Raw genomic sequence first — 17,866 nt, 5'->3', positions numbered from 1 at the left:
GGGTGACAGTGGGGTATTAAAATCTCCTACTATGATTGTATTGCTATTAATCTCTCCCTTAATGTCCTCTAGCAGTTTTTTAATGTATTTGGTTGCTCCTGTATTGGGTGCATATATATTTACCAGGGTTATTTCTTCTTGTTGGATTGTTCCCTTTAGTATTATGAAGTGGCCTTCATTATCTCTTGTTATGTCCTTCACTCTGAGATCTAATTTGTCAGATATAAGTATTGCTACCCCAGCTTTTTTTTCATTTCCATTTGCCTGGAAAACTTTTTTCCATCCCTTCACCCTCAGTCTGTGTGCATCTCTTTTTCTGAGGTGGGTTTCTTGTAGACAACAGATGTATGGGTCTTGTTTTCTTATCCAATCTGTTACCCTATGTCTTTTGATTGGAGCATTTAATCCATTTACATTTAAGGTTATTATTGATAGGTACTCATTTGACGCCATTTTTATTCTATACCCGTGTTCCTTCTTCACTTCTTATTTCTTTATTTTTACAGTAGACCCTTTAGCATTTCTTGCATTGCTGGTTTGGTGGAGATAAATTCCTTCAGTCTTTTTTTGTCTGTGAAGCTCCTGATTTCCCCTTCAATTTTGATTGATAGCCTTGCTGGGTACAGTATTCTTGGATTCAGACCCTTCCTTTGCATGACTTTGTATATTTCATCCCATTCCCTTCTGGCCTGATAAGTTTCTGTTGAGAAATCAGTTGCTAGTCTGATGGGGGTTCCTTTGTATGTAACTTTCTGTCTCTCTCTGGCTGCTTTTAAGATTCTTACTTTGTCGTTGTTGTTTGCCAATTTAATTATAATGTGCCTTGGAGTCTGTCTTCTGGGATTCATTTTGCTTGGGACTCTGCGGGCATCTTGGATTTGTGTGGGTTTTTTCTTTTCTATTTCAGGAAAGTTTTCTGTCATTATTTCTTGAAATACTTTTTCCATGTCTACCTCAGTTTCCTTTCCTTCTGGAACCCCTATTATTCGAATATTATTTTGTTTTGTTTTGTCCCAAAGCTCCCGTAGGCTCTCCTCCTGCTTTTTAATCTTTTTTTCTAGAAGTTGCTCTACTTGGGTATTTTTTTCCATCTTATCTTCTAGCTCACTGATGCGGTCCTCTGCTTCATCTAGTCTACTCTTGATGCTTTCTATTGAGTTCTTCATGGTAGCGATGTCACTTTTCATTTCTTCTTGGTTCTTCTTCAGTTCCTCATGGCTCTCCTTCATTTCCTCATGGTTCTTTCTCATTTCTTCTTGGCTTTTGTCAAATTTCTCTTCCATTCTTTTTAGCCATGCTATGATCATTACTCTGAATTCTTGCTCTGGCAGGCTGCTTACCTCTGGCTCGTTTACTTCCTTTTCTGGTGATGCCTGCTTTTCTTTCAAGTGCGGACTATGTTTTTGTCTCCCCATGGCCTCTCTTTTCAGGATGTCTGGTTATGTGGTATTCCTTCTCCTGCGTTGATTTTGAGGTACAAAATACAACACTACCAGGTACAACACAAGCGGCACTTAACAGGAATGTATTTACAATATTAATAACCTCTAATAAAGGTGACCACTAGAGAAAGGCAACTTAGGGGATAGGAGAGAAGGAATAAAGGTAAAAATAAAATAAAGAAAAATTAAAAAAAAATAAAATTAAAATTAAAAAAAAAATTAAGTAAATTAAAAAAAAAAGAGGGATAAAGAGATAGAAAAAGAAGAAGAAGAAAAAAGTAATGACAAAATGAAGTTGGAAAACAGGGAAAAAAAGAAGAGGGAGAGAGAGAGAGAGAGAAAGAGAGAGAAGAAGCAAACTAAAAGAGAAATGGGAAACAAACTATATATATATGGAGAAAATTGCCATAGAAAAACCTCTGGCCCCAGCCAATGCCAGTAACAATACTTGGAGATTAATACAAACTACAATATCCACTATTATTAAGTAAGGCTATGATATACAGAAGTAAAATAAACAAACAAAAACAGAGGATTTAAAAAAAAATACAAAGCAACAATAACAATACAGGAATAAGCATAACAATTTCACTAAAAGGCATAAAAATTCACAATAATCAACCTTCACACATACAATGCGAAAAGGATAGAGGGGAGAATGGATTTTTTTTTTTTTTTTTTAACTAGTTAATATAGTGCAGAGATTGGTATTTATACACTTGGATCAGGGGTTGGAACTTAGGTCTATAAGTATAGTGAGAGCTTTAGCAGGGGGTATAGAGAGAGAATAGAGGAAAAACTAAAGCCGGAAAGGGATAGGATAAACTGTAGACTAAAGGGTAAAGTTTGGTAAGAGAGTGATAGTGTAAAGGTTGAGTTGAGATAGGGTTGAATGATGCTATAGTAGAGATTAAAATAGAATGAAAGTTACTCCCAATGTAAAATAAAGAAAAAATAAAATGGTACTAGAGAGAGAAAAAAAAAGAAAAGAAAGAAAGAAAAAAAAAATAAATAAAATTTTTTTTTTTAAAAAATTGCAAAATAGCAGTAGTAATAGTGATAGAGATTGAAAAATGTAGTAATTGAAAAGGTAAAATCAAGTAAGGAAAAAAGAAAAAAAATTGTTTCTTAAGTAAAAGATATGAAAAATGAAAATTAAATAAAAGATGTAAAAAATGAAAATAAAGTAAAGTATAGCAAAATTAGCATAAAAATGACCAGTACTGGTCACTCACTTCCTCAGTTAATGTATTTGGCACTTCTGATTCTCGGACCAGACAGTCTTGCAGTTCCCAGCTTTCCACTGCACCTCAGTTTTGTAAGGTAATCCTTAATTTTTAGTAGACTATATCTTAGATATTTGTGTCCATTTATTTTTGATTAATTAAAAGACAAAAGAAAAGAAAGGAAAAAAAAAGAAAAAAAAAAAAAAAGAAGGGCAGTTTGTAATTCAGCTCTTAGGTGTCAGTGTTTCCGGTTTGACCTCCCAGTCTTTTTGGTTGCTCCGGCCTTCTTTCTCTATGGCTCTAGCTGGCAGGGTGCCAGCTGGCTCCCAGACTATCTCTTCTGGCTCCGATCCCTTGTTTCCAGGGAGGCACTTTCTCCCTGCAAATTCCCCGGATATGCCCAACTAGGCTGATCTTCCCTAGTATTCCGAAGCTAGGGGGTGAAGGGGATCAGGCGCCGAGGTGTCCAGATGTTCCGCCCTTGGCGGGACAGCCGCGATTCTTAGCACTCTGTCCCGTGTCCCCTGGCTTTAAAAAAAAAAAAAAAAAAAAAAAAAAAAAAAAAAAAAAAAAAAAAAAAAAAAAATTCCCGCTTCTGGGGAAGCTTATGCCAAACCCAGCACTAGATGTCGCTGCAGCCTTCTTAGGGCTCAGCTTTGCGGGCGCTGCATGGAGGCAGGGCCGGAACTCCCCGGCTACTGTGGCTGCCGGCACCGCGGGACCGCGATCTCTCAGGCTTTCCTCGCAAATTCTGACCTTTCCGTGGGTGACCGAAGAACTCCTTTGAATCCACACGCCAGCGCCAACTCGGGCGTCTCAGCTACTGGATGGACCTCTCCGCTGTGGGCTTTCCCGGCCTCAGAGAAGCCACTCCTTTCTCACAGCGCCGCCGCCGCTGCTTCTGCCGCCGCCGCAGCCGCCGCGGCCGCCGCTGTGGCTGTGTTGGCCACCGGCTGGAAATCCTGTCCAGCGGATCGCTGCCTAGCTTCCTTGAAACCTCTGCTGCCCCTCAGCTGCCAATCAACCCTCCCTGAGCGACTCAGATGTTACTTTTATCTGTTCTGGGACCAGAGTCAGAACAAGTCCGACTGTTCGGTCGCCATCTTCAAGCTCCGCCCCCTTCATTGCTATTATTATTGCTATTTATATTTCATCATCATAGATGCATTTTCTTATCCCTAAACACTGGGGGAAATGAATTATAGGGATAAAACAAATAGAGGTTGGGGCAAAAATAGGTTTATAGTTGCTCATATGAAAAATAATATAATAATTAATAACAATACAAGAATAAACTTTGTTTCACATACTCACAACTGCAAACCTAATTTTTGCCCCCCCCCCTGTATAATTCATGATATTCCTGGTATTAATTTTCCAAAAAATACAGACATGTTCCACAAATAGTTATATTTTAGATTAAATCTTTACATAGTGGTGGGTATACAGTTTAAATTATTTAATGATTACTCAACTTTTTCTCAACTATTCTGTCCTTTTGCCTCACAAAAATTACTTTATTTCCAGAAACAGTCCTCTCCATTTTGGATAAGCTGGCTTTCACTGCATCTCTTGATTACAGAGGAAGAAACTGGTAGTTGGAGAGGTAAAGTAGCTGCACTTAATTAGTTCTCCTCCTGATCTCTAGTGTGTGTGAGAGTGACAATACCAGTGATGGGCTGGGACCGGTTTGGTTCAATGGATAAAGCGTCGGCTTGGGGACTGAAGGGTCCCGGGTTCGATTCCTGTCAAGGGCATGTGCCTTGGTTGCGGGCATATCCCCAGTAGGGGGTGTGCAAGAGGCAGCTGACTGATGACTCTCTCTCATCGATGTTTCTAACTCTCTATCTCTCTCCCTTCCTCTCTGTATAAAATCAATAAAATATATTTAAAAAAAACAGTGACTGGAACGCCATAAGGACCAGAATGATCAGTAGCTATGACACCCACTGCTGCTAGCGAACCCACCCAAAGTGGGGGGCACACCACCAGCCAATCTCATGCGGCCCCTCCCCCCAGCCAGCCTTGCCCTGATCTGGCCCTAATCAGGGTGAGCCTGCTAGCCAACCTCCCAATCTCTTCTCCTCCTGATAGGCCTGGTCCCAATCCAGTCCATTGGGGCCAGGCCAGCCAGACCCCACCCATGCACAAATTCATGCACTGGGCCTTTAGTAACTTCATAAAAGAACAGCAAATCTGGATCAGAAGACCAATAGGAAAGCTAGTCCAAAAAATAAGGCTTGCAGAGATTCCAGAAGAAGATGATATAAATTTCCTATATTACTTGATCTAGGGTTGATTCTGCCTTAAGAATAAATGTGAGATATTGAAGGCTTGCATTTGGGGATCCATAGAAATATAGGTAGCAGGTAAAATATCTGAAGAGGACTAGACTTCTGTTAAATAATTACTCTCTCAATATGCAGACAGGTCTTGCAAAGAAAAAAGTAGGCTAGATGTTTCTGCTCTTCAGATTTTCAAATGAGATGGAGGAAGTAAAACACAGATTGGGCTATTTTAACAATTAACATTGAGGCTTTTAAAGCCACACAGAATGTGAGACCTCTAAAAAGGCTTCCCTTCCCATGGATAAGTCCTTAGATGAATTCACTCGTTTACACAGAAGAATCACTTCCTGTCAATGGGCTCCCGATGGCACTGGGTTTCTTATGCAGTACCCCTTGCAAGTTGGAGGGTAGAAGGATCCCTGTGATGGTGCCCTCAGCTGCAGTGCCAGGGCTTCCTAGTGGGCATTCAGGCAGGGATAAGCTACAGGAATATTTGAACTGATCTTGTGAGACAAAGGGACAAAATAGCCCAAAGGGGCACCTAAATTAAAAGGAAAGAAGCAGCCTTTTAATTTAGAGAAGAGATAGAAAGAATAGTATTTTATAGTAGTTTAGGAAAAGAATAAAGGATTAAAAGTAGTAATAACTATCCCAACCTTTCTCTGCCTGTTTTTCTTTCTTTCAATGAGACTATAAATAAGTGACTATTTAGCTAATGGAAACACGGTGCCATAGGGTTCTGGTCGTGGCTACAAGCGAAAGGGAGAGCAGCATGAATAACTTCTGGGGGGTTACTGTGCTTTGAAACCTCTGTAAGGCTGCCTAAGTTCCATCTTGCAAATAAGCATTTGCCTGCTTTTCAAGACACAAAAAAGTACAAAGGATAAAGCACTTTTGAAATTAAAACCTTCTCCCTACATTCCACATTCACCTACTGTGTTCTAATACCAGCGGCTATTCGGCTGGGAGCCCCAGGCTGCCACTTTTCTTCCTTCTCTCCCTTTGGCACTCCACTCCATTTGGAATGGAGAGGGTCTGGATTGAAATGTATTGTTGCTGATATTTTTTCCCACAACTGCTGGTACTTTATTTATTTTTTTCAATTATTTCCAGAAACAGTCCTCTCCATGTTGGATAAGCCAGCTTTCACTGCATCTCTTGATTACAGAGAAAGAAACTGATAGTTGGAGAGGTAGAGTTGCTGCACATAATTAGCTCTCCTCCTAATCTCTGAGGTGTGTTTGAGGGGGTGACAATTGGTAGAGAACAGCTTCATAAAGGAACAGCAAATCTGGAGCAGGAGACTAATAGGAAAGATGGTCCAAAAAGAAGTGCTTGCAGAGATTCCAAAAGAAGATGGTACATGCTAAAAACAGAGAACATTTAATTAAAAAGAATACAAATGTAAAGACAATTGAAAAGCCCTAGAATATAAATCAATACCCAAGATAACCCACTAATGTTTCGCAGACATGTATATATGTACATTATTTTTCTTCAAAGGACTACAACAATATTTGGTAGAATTAAATAGAAGTAAAAGAGCTAAAAGCAGGACAGGCCTTCACATACCCATATTTTCCTTTGATAAGGCATCATCTGAACAAACATTTTCAAAACAGCATTTTAAAATACTAGCTTTCCTAGAAAAAAAATGTGACATAGTTAGTTTGAAATAATCAGTCATGTATATTTAAATCATTCATGGATATACATTGGTAACAATAAATTATCTATATATAAAAGCCTAAGTGACCATTATGACTGGACAACCAACAATAGCTATGATGTGCACTGACCACTAGGGGGCAGATGCTCAATGCAGGAGCTGCCCCCTGGTGGCCAGTGCACTCCCACAGCCAACCTCCTGCAGTCCCTTCCCTCTGCCACTTAGGGTCCCTCCACAAGGCTGGCCAGCCCCAATTGGCCCTGATCACCAGCCATGCCAAGGGACCCCACTCGGGCACAAATTTGTACACTGGGCCTTTAGTGAGTATATATTTACCTTAAAATACTCTTCATTGTTTTATACTGTAAGACAGTATGATACAGTGAAAAACCAAAGGGGAATAGTATTGATTTGGTCTCTCTCTAGGTGAAAAGCACTAATAATCTACCAAGCACCTTACATAGGCTTTTTCATGTAATCCTTCCCCCAGAAACGTACTAAGTAATTGTCACTCCCATTGTGTAAAGAAACCGAGGCTCTGAGAAGTTGAACAACTTGACAACACAGGTAAGTGGTTGAGCATGACACTCTAAATTCTGTCTGACTGCAAAATCCATGCTATTCCACTACATGGTGTTGTTGATTAAGAGTCAGAAAACATTTGTCCAAACACATTTTCTCTAACCATAAGATCTTGAGAAAGCCATTTAGCTTCTCTAAGCCACAAGTTCTTCACCTTTTTTAAATGAAGATGACTGTGGTACTCCCCCTACCTATTTTGATGGTGTTACTGGAAAATATAAATGAGATAAGGCAGCTAAAGTCATTTTAAAAAGTTTATTCATTTTCTGAAAAAGAACTATCAGAATTAGTCTTTGAGTAGGACTCTCTTTAATACAGTACTGATTTCCATTCATTAAAAATAAATAAATAAACAAACCATGGCTTATTCAATGATAAACACTAAAATCTGTCATCAGTACTTATTAGTTCATTATAAAGACCTGTTTCTGGTTTCCATTACCTATTTAAACTGAAAACCTGCTTCTCATCTAGTTGCTCTCATGATATTAATCTTTTAAAGTCCTGGTTCAACATGTTTGTATAAACATCAAACTTTCTCCATACTTTTAAAACTACTACTCATCATTTTATTAAATCTTTTAGAAAATTTTAAACAATTGTCTCCTGAGAGAAACAGAATCAAGAGCCAGGGGAAAATGCCATATAATAAGTAGACCCAATATATATTTCAATTTTATTATAATACTTTTTAATGAAAAAAACATACCTTTTTCTTTTTCTGAATTTGGGCTTTTTTGTTTCAGTATTATTTTTGGAAACTGGCAACTGTAAATAACAACAACAACAAAAAAGATGAGATAATTCATATGGGACTGGATGAGCTCAGTAAAATAGTGGATCCTATATGGGCCCAGTAATTTAGCCCAGAGCTCTGGACCAGAGCTCTGAACAACACCCAACACTCTAAGTCAAACACTTCACAGTCCCTGCAATTGCACTGATCTGCTCAACTTCCAGGAATGGTGGGATGATTCAGATGAATACTATGCCCTGCATCCAGGATTGTCACCTTCACATACACATAAAAATACTAAGTAAAACAACTTTTTAAGTCTTAATTCATATATGACCATTAAAGAAAGGAAAAGAAATATGTATGTGCCAGAAACATGAGGAATACAACACCATATAGGTGGGAATTAGCATGGTGAGGGCCACAAGGAATTTGCACCAGGATAGGGCACAAAGAACTTGGGACTGTGGTTTTAAAGATTCAGCAAAGATACAATGAAGAATGTGGGGAAACTAGAACCTTCATACATTGTTGAGAATGTGAAATGGTAAGGCCACTTTGGAACACAGTTTGACAATTCCTCAAATGCTAAATGTAAAGTTACCCTATGATCTAGCAATCCCACTGCGAGGTATACACCCAAGAGAAATAAAAATATATGTCCACACAAAAATTGTACATGTACATTCTTAACATCATTACTGATAATAGCCAGAAAGTAGAAACAGCCCAAATGCTCATCAGTAGATAGATAATATATGGTATAGCCATACAACGGAATATTATTCAGTCTTTAAAAATAAGAAGTAAAGACACATACGAGAATATGGATGAATCTTGAAACATTATGCTAAGTGAAAAGTCAGAAATGTCAGAAACAAAAGGCCACATGTCTGTTACATTTATCTGACATATCCAGAAAAGGCATAACCATAAAGACAGAAGTAGATTAGTAGTTGCCAGGGACTCTGGAGAGGAGAGAAATGGGCAATGACTGTTAATGAATATGTGGTTTCCTTCTGGGATAATGAAAACATGTTCTAAAATTAGATAGTGGTATTGGTTGCCCAACTGTACCTATACTAAAATTCAATGAACTGTAAGAGTGAATAAATTATATCTCAACAAAGGTATAATTATAAAAAAAAATAGTGATAGAAAAATTGAAAGGAGATAGAATATACTATATCGATAACTATTAATAGAAGGAACCCAATGTAGCAATATTGCTGTTAGAAAAAAATCGGATTTTAAGTCAAAAACCATTATCAGGGATGAAACAGTTATTACTCAATGTTAAAAAAAAATCCACCCAGAAAGTATAATAGTCCTGAACCTGTATGTTCCTAAAATCTTATCCTTAAAATATACAAAGCAAAACAAAAGTAGAAACTGATGAATCTACAGTTAAAATATTTTAATTTACTTCTCATAAAAATTATAAAGCAAACACAAATTAGTGAAGAAATAGGATAATTCAACAAAACAAATAATAAATTTAATCTAATAAACACATATTAAACCTGGCACTGAGTAATTACAGAAAACATATTGTTTTCAAGCCTAAGACATTTGCAAATTTGACCACTTATTGAGTCACAATGGAAGTCTCAAAAATAATAATTTCTATCTTACAGACCATATTCATAGACTAAAATGCAATAAAATAATAAAGGAAATAAGAAGTCAAAACCCAAAATATAGCTGAATAAATTTGTAACCAAATCATAAATATAGAAGAACTCACATTCTCCCATGGACCCTCCTGTGATAAAAGTTATGATCTATGTCAGGATATACTCTCACATTTTAATTATTTGTATACAAGACTTACGTTCTCTCTGGGTAATACATGTTGTCTCCATGTTGCACCTTGCATACTGTAGGTGCACATGAAGTGTATGTGGAATAAATTAATAATTGTTGGGAGAAAGATAGGATAAAGGGATATCAGCATAAAGGGGGAAAAATGGAGTTGATTTTACTGTCCATTCTGTACTGCCATTGTTGGTGACTTAGGCATTTAACAAATTCATTCCATTTAGCCTCAGCTTCTGAGACAGCTCAGTGCAACTTTCACCTCAATATATTTGTTAGCGCCTTTTCTCTTTTCATTTCAACTTACTAAAGTGAGAATTTCTTAGCCTGCTGTGTTGAATTCTTTCAGTTTTACTTATCTTGATTTTACTAATTTTGAATCAAGCATCTAAACTACAAAGGTAAGAATTATTTTTTTAATTTACTATATGTTTAGCATTTAGTAGAGTGAATTTCACATTACACATTCAAAAGCATTAACTATGAAATGAAAACTGAATTTAATAATTCCTCAAAGTATTATTAAACAAATAACTTAATAATCATTCCAGGGATGTTGTATGAAACACTCATGAGGCTGAAAACTAAGTAATTGTTCTTCTTTTTGTGAACTTCAATCTCAAGGAGTAATTCAAATATTTTTCCAGGACTGGAGATATATATATATATATATATATATATATATATATATATATATATATATATATATATATATAAATAAAGAGGTAATATGCTAATTTGTCCATTATGGTATCTAAGTTACAACCAGTCAATGGGCATGACCAGCACTAACATCCTACCCAGTGCTGAGGTGAAGCTGCCTGCCTGCATCGCTGGCCAGGGACGTGATACTGTCTGCCTGTGTCCTTGACCTGGGATGTGGCACTGCCTGCGCTCTGGTTGGTCCAAGGCCCGAGCGTCCACCACGAGAAGGATAAAACAGAGGGAGGGGCCTGAAGGAAGGGAGGACAATGAAGGAAATGTGTCTAGACTTTCCCCAGCCCTCTCCCTCTTTCCGCTGCCTACAAAAACCCCAGGTCCTGCCACAGTTCTGTTTCCTTTTAGTCCCCTGTTCTCCAACCACAGAGGAAAGAAATAAGGAAGGAGTCTGTGCTGCCTCCAGAAAGTATAAACCTGATTGGTCAGCCGCCTCCTGCAGAGGGGAGTGGGCCTAAGCCATCAGTAAGACATCCATGAGGGCTCCCGGACTATGAGGAGGGGCATGCTGGGCTGAGGGGACCCTCCCATCTCTACCCCCCCCCCCCTGCACAAGTTTTCATGCACTAGGCCTCTAGAATATATAATTGTGTTTATGTCAGATTTATGTAATCTGCATAAACTGACTTGACATTGTCTATTTCCTTAAGTCACTATTCATCAAAATGAATTTTTTTTTTTAAACAAGAACTCTGTTATTTGTGTTAAATCTGAGGGTGTAAAATTCTGATTCAGCATTTTATACTCATAGAAGACAAATATATTTTGTAACCTTCTTTTGAGAGTTATTGTCAGTCAAATAATCACTACAGAGCTGCCTACTTTTACAGAATTTCTAAAAGTGTATCTGTGCCTTGAATAATGTACACAAACTCTTTGTCAAAAGTTATCATACAAAAGAACAGCAAATGCTCTCATTTAACTGGAAAATCTGCTGGGAAAATAAGCTTGGCATAAGAATGAAAACTAGGTTCAAGGAGCACTGTAAATGATGGTTATTACTTACACTGAGTATCTGGAGAGTACAACAATAAAGTCTTTAGGCCTAGATAATGATTGTTTTTAACACTTCTTTGAAAAGGGGAAAGGTTGAAATGAGCATTTTCTAGCTATATTTTCAACATGTTTTCAACAGAGAGAACACAAATCTGCATAAATGTCCATCAGTTACCATATGCTCCAGTCTAGCCAATCTTTAGAAGAGTTCAGTATTCCTGTGAGATTTGAACAATATTACAGATAGTCCCTGGCAAATGATTTATAGATATCCTGCTGTCCCCTGCCCTATTTCTTCAGCCATGTGTAAGTTCACACTAAAGCACTGTGAATTTCTCTGCTTTGAGGGGCTTACCAGAAAAAACAATGAAGTGTGTATTCATGCTGTGCACTGAGACACAGAAAGTATCTTTCCTAAAAATAGAAGTTGGCCACAAAACCACCTTAAACAGAAGGCATGAAAGACCTTCTATTAAATACCTCCCAATCCTGGGTGACAGTAGAAGGAACAGGACACTTCAAGAAGCTCTATGATTATGTACTTCACTTGATAATTTTTAAAGCCTTGGTCTTAATTTCTATAGCATGGAGAGAACATAGAAATTCAGGAGGTTTTTATTTATTTGTTTTTAAACTGCTCAAATTTCACGCATATCTATAAAGAACTAAGGGTACTAAGAGTTAATCAAAACAGGGTGTCCTGGGAGGAAAGATGCCCATGAAAAGCAGAACTTATGTCACAGTGTTTACCTGATTGAATTATATTATTTGACCTCTAATTAGAGATGCTCTAAAAATCCAAGTCTATTGAAAATAATTCCTATTTGTGTATAGTTTTTATCTAAAGTCACTGGATATTTTAGCAAGATGAATGCTGGAAGAAGATAATGTTTCTAAGAAAGGCTTTCTAGAATATACCCATTTCAATTAAATTTTAAAAATCTGAAGCACATAGAACAATGGTTATAGTACCTGTATTACACATATTTTCTGAACAAAAGAATGAATATTGGGAGCTTCGTTATCTGTTTTACCCTTTTGTGCTCCATCAACTAATAAGGATTACCAGTCTGATTCTTTAACCCATAAATTACTGTCAAATGTTCTCAGCATTTATTGCCAGCAATATGTAAAAGATTATCTCTCTCCTACAGAGAAATAGACAGACTGTATCTACACAAGAGAAACTTTTAAAAAAAGATTATTCTTTAAAAAAATGTTGTCTGGATCCAAGTTTTTACATCAAGTTTCTGATGATTCCCAGAGTTTGAAATGGAGGACAGTCTTAAACTCAGGTTCACCTATACCTCTCTTTGTATAATCTGGATAACCATGTCCCCCAGTATGTATCGGAGTAAGGTATGTACCTAATATACATATTTCATAGTATAGCAAATAATTTTTGAAACAAAGTGGAAATACAAAATACATAAGCAAAAAGTAAGATAAATAGCACCTCAAAGTCATTATAATTTTAAAGCATTAAAAAGTAATAATTTAGATTCTCAAGAGAGACAAGATGGTGGCCGAACAGACGGACTTGTTCTGAGCCTGGTCCCAGAACAGATAGAAGCAGAGTCTGAGTCGCTCAGGGAGTATTGATTGGCAAGCTAAGGGGTACCAGAACTCTAAAGGAAAGTAAGGAAGGGTCCGCTGGACAGGATTTCCTGACGACGCAGCCAGCACTGCGGCGGCGGAGACCTCTCCCGGAGCTATGGGCTCAGAGGGAAGGCTGCGCCATCTTACCAGGAAAGGAGGATCTTCTCTGAGGCCTGGAAAACCCACAGCAGAGGAGACCATCGAGCAGCTGTGACGCCCCAATCGGCGCAAACACGTGGATTCAAGGGAGTTCTTCAATCACCCACGGAAAGGAAAAGGAATACCACATAATCAGACATCCTGAAAAGAGAGACCATGGGGAGACAAAGAAATAGCCCACACATGAAAGAAAAGCAGGCATCACCAGAAAAGGAAGTAAACGAGTTAGAGGCAAGCAACCTACCAGAGCAAGAATTCAGAGTAATGATCATAGGATGGCTAAAAAGAATCGAAGAGAAATTTGACGATATGAATAAGAAACAAGAGGAAATGAAGAAGAACCAAGAGGAATTGAAGAAGAACCAAGAGGAAATGAAGATGAACCAAGAAGAAATGAAAAATGACATCGCTACTATGAAGAACTCAATAGAAAGCATCAAGAATAGACTAGAAGAAGCAGAGGATCACATCAGTGAGCTAGAAGACAAGATGGAAAAAAATACCCAATTAGAGCAGCTTCTGGAAAAAAAAAAATTAAAAAGCAGGAGGAGAGCCTAAGGGAACTTTGGGACAATACAAAATAAAACAATATTAGAATAATAGGGGTTTCAGAAGGAAAGGAAACTGAGGAAGACATGGAAAACGCATTTCAAGAAATAATGACAGAAAACTTTCCTGAGATAGAGAAGAAAAAACCCACACAAATCCAAGATGCTCACAGAGTCCCACGCAAAATGAATCCCAGAAGACTGACGTCAAGGCATATTATAATTAAATTGGCAAACACCAACGACAAAGTAATAATCTTAAAAGCAGCCAGAGAAAGACAGAAAGTTACATATAAAGGAACCTCCATCAGACTAGCAACTGATTTCTCCACAGAAACTTATCAGGCCGGAAGGGAATGGGATGAAATATACAAAGTCATGCAAAGGATGGGTCTGAATCCAAGAATACTGTACCCAGCAAGGCTATCAATCAAAATTGAAGGTGTAATCAGGAGCTTCACAGACAAAAAGAGACTAAAGGAATTTATCTCCACCAAACCAGCAATGCAAGAAATGCTAAAGGGTATACTGTAAAAATAAAGAACTAGGAAGTGAAGAAGGAACACAGGGGTATAGAATAAAAATGGCATCAAACGAATACCTATCAAAAATATCTTTAAATGTAAATGGATTAAATGCTCTAATCAAAAGACATAAGGTAACAGATTTGATAAGAAAACAAGACCCATATATCTGTTGTCTACAAGAAACCCACTTCAGAAAAAAATGCACACAGACTGAGGGTGAAGGCATGGAAAAAGGTTTTCCAGGCAAATGGAAATGAAAAAAAGCTGGAGTAGCAATACTTATGACTGACAAATTAGATCTCAGAGTGAAGGACATAACAAGAGATAATGAAGGCCACTTCATAATACTAACAGGAGCAATCCAACAAGAAATATATATATATATATATATATATATATATATATATATATATATATATATATGCACCCAATACGGGAGCACCCAAATACATTAAAAAAAAAAAAAAACTGCTGGAGGACATTAAGGGAGAGATTAATAACTAGGCTTAGGCTTAGGCTTAACTAGGCTTAGGCATAGGCTTAGATTTAGGCTTAACTAGGCTTAGGCTTAGGCTTAACTAGGCTTAGGCTTAGGCTTAGGTTTAGGCTTAGGCTTAGCTAGGCTTAGGTTTTGGCTTAACTTTGCTTAGGCTTAGGCTTAATTAGGCTTAGGCCTAACTAGGATTAGTTTTAGGCTTAACTAGGTTTAGGCTTAACTAGGATTAAGCTTAAATAGGCTTAGGCTTAGGTTTAACTAGGCTTAGGCTTAGGCTTAAGTAGGCTTAGGCTTAGGCTTAATTAGGCTTAGGCTTAGGCTTAGGCTTAACTAGGTTTAAGTTTAGACTTATGCTTAACTAGGCTTAGGCTTAGGCTTAACTAGGCTTAGGCTTAACTAGGCTTAGGCTTAGGCTTAACTAGGCTTAGGCTTAGGCTTAACTAGGCTTAGGCTTAGGTTTAACTAGGCTTAGGCTTAGGCTTAACTAGGCTTAGTCTTAGGCTTAACTAGGCTTAGGCTTAACTAGGCTTAGTCTTAGGCTTAACTAGGCTTAGGCTTAACTAGGCTTAGGCTTAACTAGTCTTAGGCTTAACTAGGCTTAGTCTTAGGCTTAGCTGGGCTTAGGCTTAACTAGGCTTAGGCTTAACTAGGCTTAGGTTTAGGTTTAGGCTTAACTAGGCTTAGGCTTAACTAGGCTTAGTCTTAGGCTTAACTAGGCTTAGGCTTAACTAGGCTTAGACTTAGGCTTAGGCTTGGGCTTAACTAGGCTTAAGCTTAAGTTTAGGTTTAACTAGGCTTAGGTTTAGGCTTAACTAGGCTTAGGTTTACGCTTAGGTTTAACTAGGCTTAGGCTTAGGCTTAATTAGGCTTAGGCTTAGGCTTAACTAGGCTTAAGTTTAGGCTTAGGCTTAACTAGGCTTAGTCTTAGGCTTAACTAGGCTTAGGCTTAACTAGGCTTAGGCTTAGGCTTAGGTTTAACTAGGCTTAGGCTTAGGCTTAACTAAACTTAGGCTTAACTAGGCTTAGGCTTAGGTTTAACTAGGCTTAAGCTTAGGCTTAGGCTTAACTAGGCTTAGGCTTAGGCTTAACTAGGCTTAAGCTTAGGCTTAGGCTTAGACTTAACTAGGCTAGGCTTAGGCTTAGGCTTAAGTAGGCTTAGGTTTAGAGTTAACTAGGTTTAGGCTTAACTAGGCTTAGGCTTAACTAGGATTAGGATTAGGTTTAGGCTTAACTAGGCTTAGGCTTAGGCTTAACTAGGCTTAGGCTTAGGTTTAGGCTTAACTAGGCTTAGGCTGAGGCTTATCTAGGCTTAGGCTTAACTAGGCTTAAGCTTAAGTTTAGGCTTAACTAGGCTTAGGCTTAGGCTTAGGCTTAGCTAGGCTTAGGCTTAGGCTTATCTAGGCTTAGGTTTAGGCTTAGGCTTAACTAGGCTTAGGTTTAGGCTTAACTGGGCTTAGGCTTAGGCTTAGGCTTAGGCTTAACTAGGCTTAGGCTTAGGTTTAACTAGGATAAGGCTTAGGTTTAGGCATAGGCTTAACTAGGCTTAGTCTGAGGCTTACCTAGGCTTAGGTTTAGGCTTAGGCTTACCAGCTAATCAGGAGTGAGTATGCAAATGAATCCAACAAAGATGTGGGTTAAATTGCATACACAGGTGTCAAGCCTCCAGGGGTGGGATGCTTACGTCATCGCCATGGTGACAGTGAAGGTGTTCCACATTGACCCAGCCTCTCTGGGCAGTGTGGGAAGGTGGAAAGGCAGCTCCAGGTGTCACCATCGCTATGGTGACAGTGAAGGTGTTCCACATTGACCCAGCCCCTCTGGGCAGTGTGGGAAGGTGGAAAGGCAGCTCCAGGTCTGAGCCAAGGCAGAAAGGTGGCTCTGGGCCAGAGTGAAGGCAGTACCCACAGCAAGGGGACAGAAGGCCCATGTAAGTTAATAAAAGTAAAGTTGGGGGGGGGGGGGGGAGAATGCCCATACATACACACATAATTTTTATATATAAACCAAAAAATTATCAAACAGAATGAAAAAGTGATTTTTTTTTGCCTTTAGTAACATGTTCTTGAGGTAGCCTTAATTAGAAATATGTAATATTCTATACTGAAAACAAAACAAAACAAACAAACAAAAAAAAACAACCCACAACTGAAGCAAAATGAATAGAGAGAATCCTGGCTCTATCACCTAACTTGTCTCTTTATTCATTTTGCTCTAGTTTTTTTCATCCAGTTGTTACCAGTAACAATAGGAGAAAGGTTAAGTGAATTGCGATATGTTTTGTTTTAAAAAGAGCAATCTTTTAAAGCATATCACAAAAACTCTCAAGCCCCAAGAGAAAAGTTTTACTACATAAGTATAGCTAAAGAATCACATAAATTTTAAAAGAAAAACTAAAAAAAAATTTTGCAACATATTGGCAAAGAATTAACTTTTAAAGAAAGAAAGAAAAAAAAAATACTGACTATAAAATGGCTAGAACTGGCAAGCTAAACCACTCATTCCCTTAAACTAATGATGGGACTGTAACTGGTACAATAATGTTGGGAGGGTTTTTGGTAAAGAATGTTAGGCAAATTTGCAAAATTTAAAATGTGCTTTTTACTAGAAGCCTACTTCTAGCAATCTTTCCTGTAAGCATCTACAGAGATTTGTGTATAATGATGTTGTTGCTTTTTTATTTGTAATTTTGCAAATCAAAGAAACCTAAATGTCTAGGAGATTGTTCAATAAATTAAGACATTTCCATAAAATAAAATGCTCTGGCCGAGACCGGTTTGGCTCAATGGATAGAGCGTCGGCTTGGGGACTGAAGGGGCCCAGGTTCGATTCCGGTCAAGGGCATGTGCCTTGGCTGCGGGCATATCCCCAGTAGGGGGTGTGCAAGAGGCAGCTGATTGATGACTCTCTCTCATCGATGTTTCTAGCTCTCTATCTCTCTCCCTTCCTCTCTGTACAAAATCAATAAAATATATTTTAAAAAAAATGCTCTGAAACCACTTAAGATTTGGCAGATTTGATTTGAAATGTTAATAAAATATTATTAAGGGAAACAGTAAAGTTTGA

The 17,866-nt window shown here is 38.0% G+C and overlaps 1 protein-coding gene across 1 annotated transcript in view; it reads right to left on the bottom strand.

Annotated features, from left to right (window-relative positions):
- ZCWPW2 (zinc finger CW-type and PWWP domain containing 2) overlaps window positions 1-17,866 on the bottom strand; it is a 66,443-nt gene that overhangs the window by 12,410 nt on the left and 36,167 nt on the right. The window contains exons 7-8 of the mRNA XM_084902511.1: window positions 7,917-7,975; window positions 6,529-6,599 (exon numbers count right to left, since the gene is read on the bottom strand). Of these exons, the coding sequence (XP_084758637.1) occupies window positions 6,529-6,599; window positions 7,917-7,975 (130 nt within the window). The remainder of the gene's footprint in view (window positions 1-6,528; window positions 6,600-7,916; window positions 7,976-17,866) is intronic.

Source organism: Pipistrellus hanaki, assembly GCF_964339955.1.
Source record: "Pipistrellus hanaki genome assembly, chromosome: 13".
Classification (NCBI taxonomy): domain Eukaryota; kingdom Metazoa; phylum Chordata; class Mammalia; order Chiroptera; family Vespertilionidae; genus Pipistrellus; species Pipistrellus hanaki.
The sequence above is the reverse complement of the archived record's forward strand: the minus strand, read 5'-3'. Positions and strand labels throughout refer to the sequence as shown.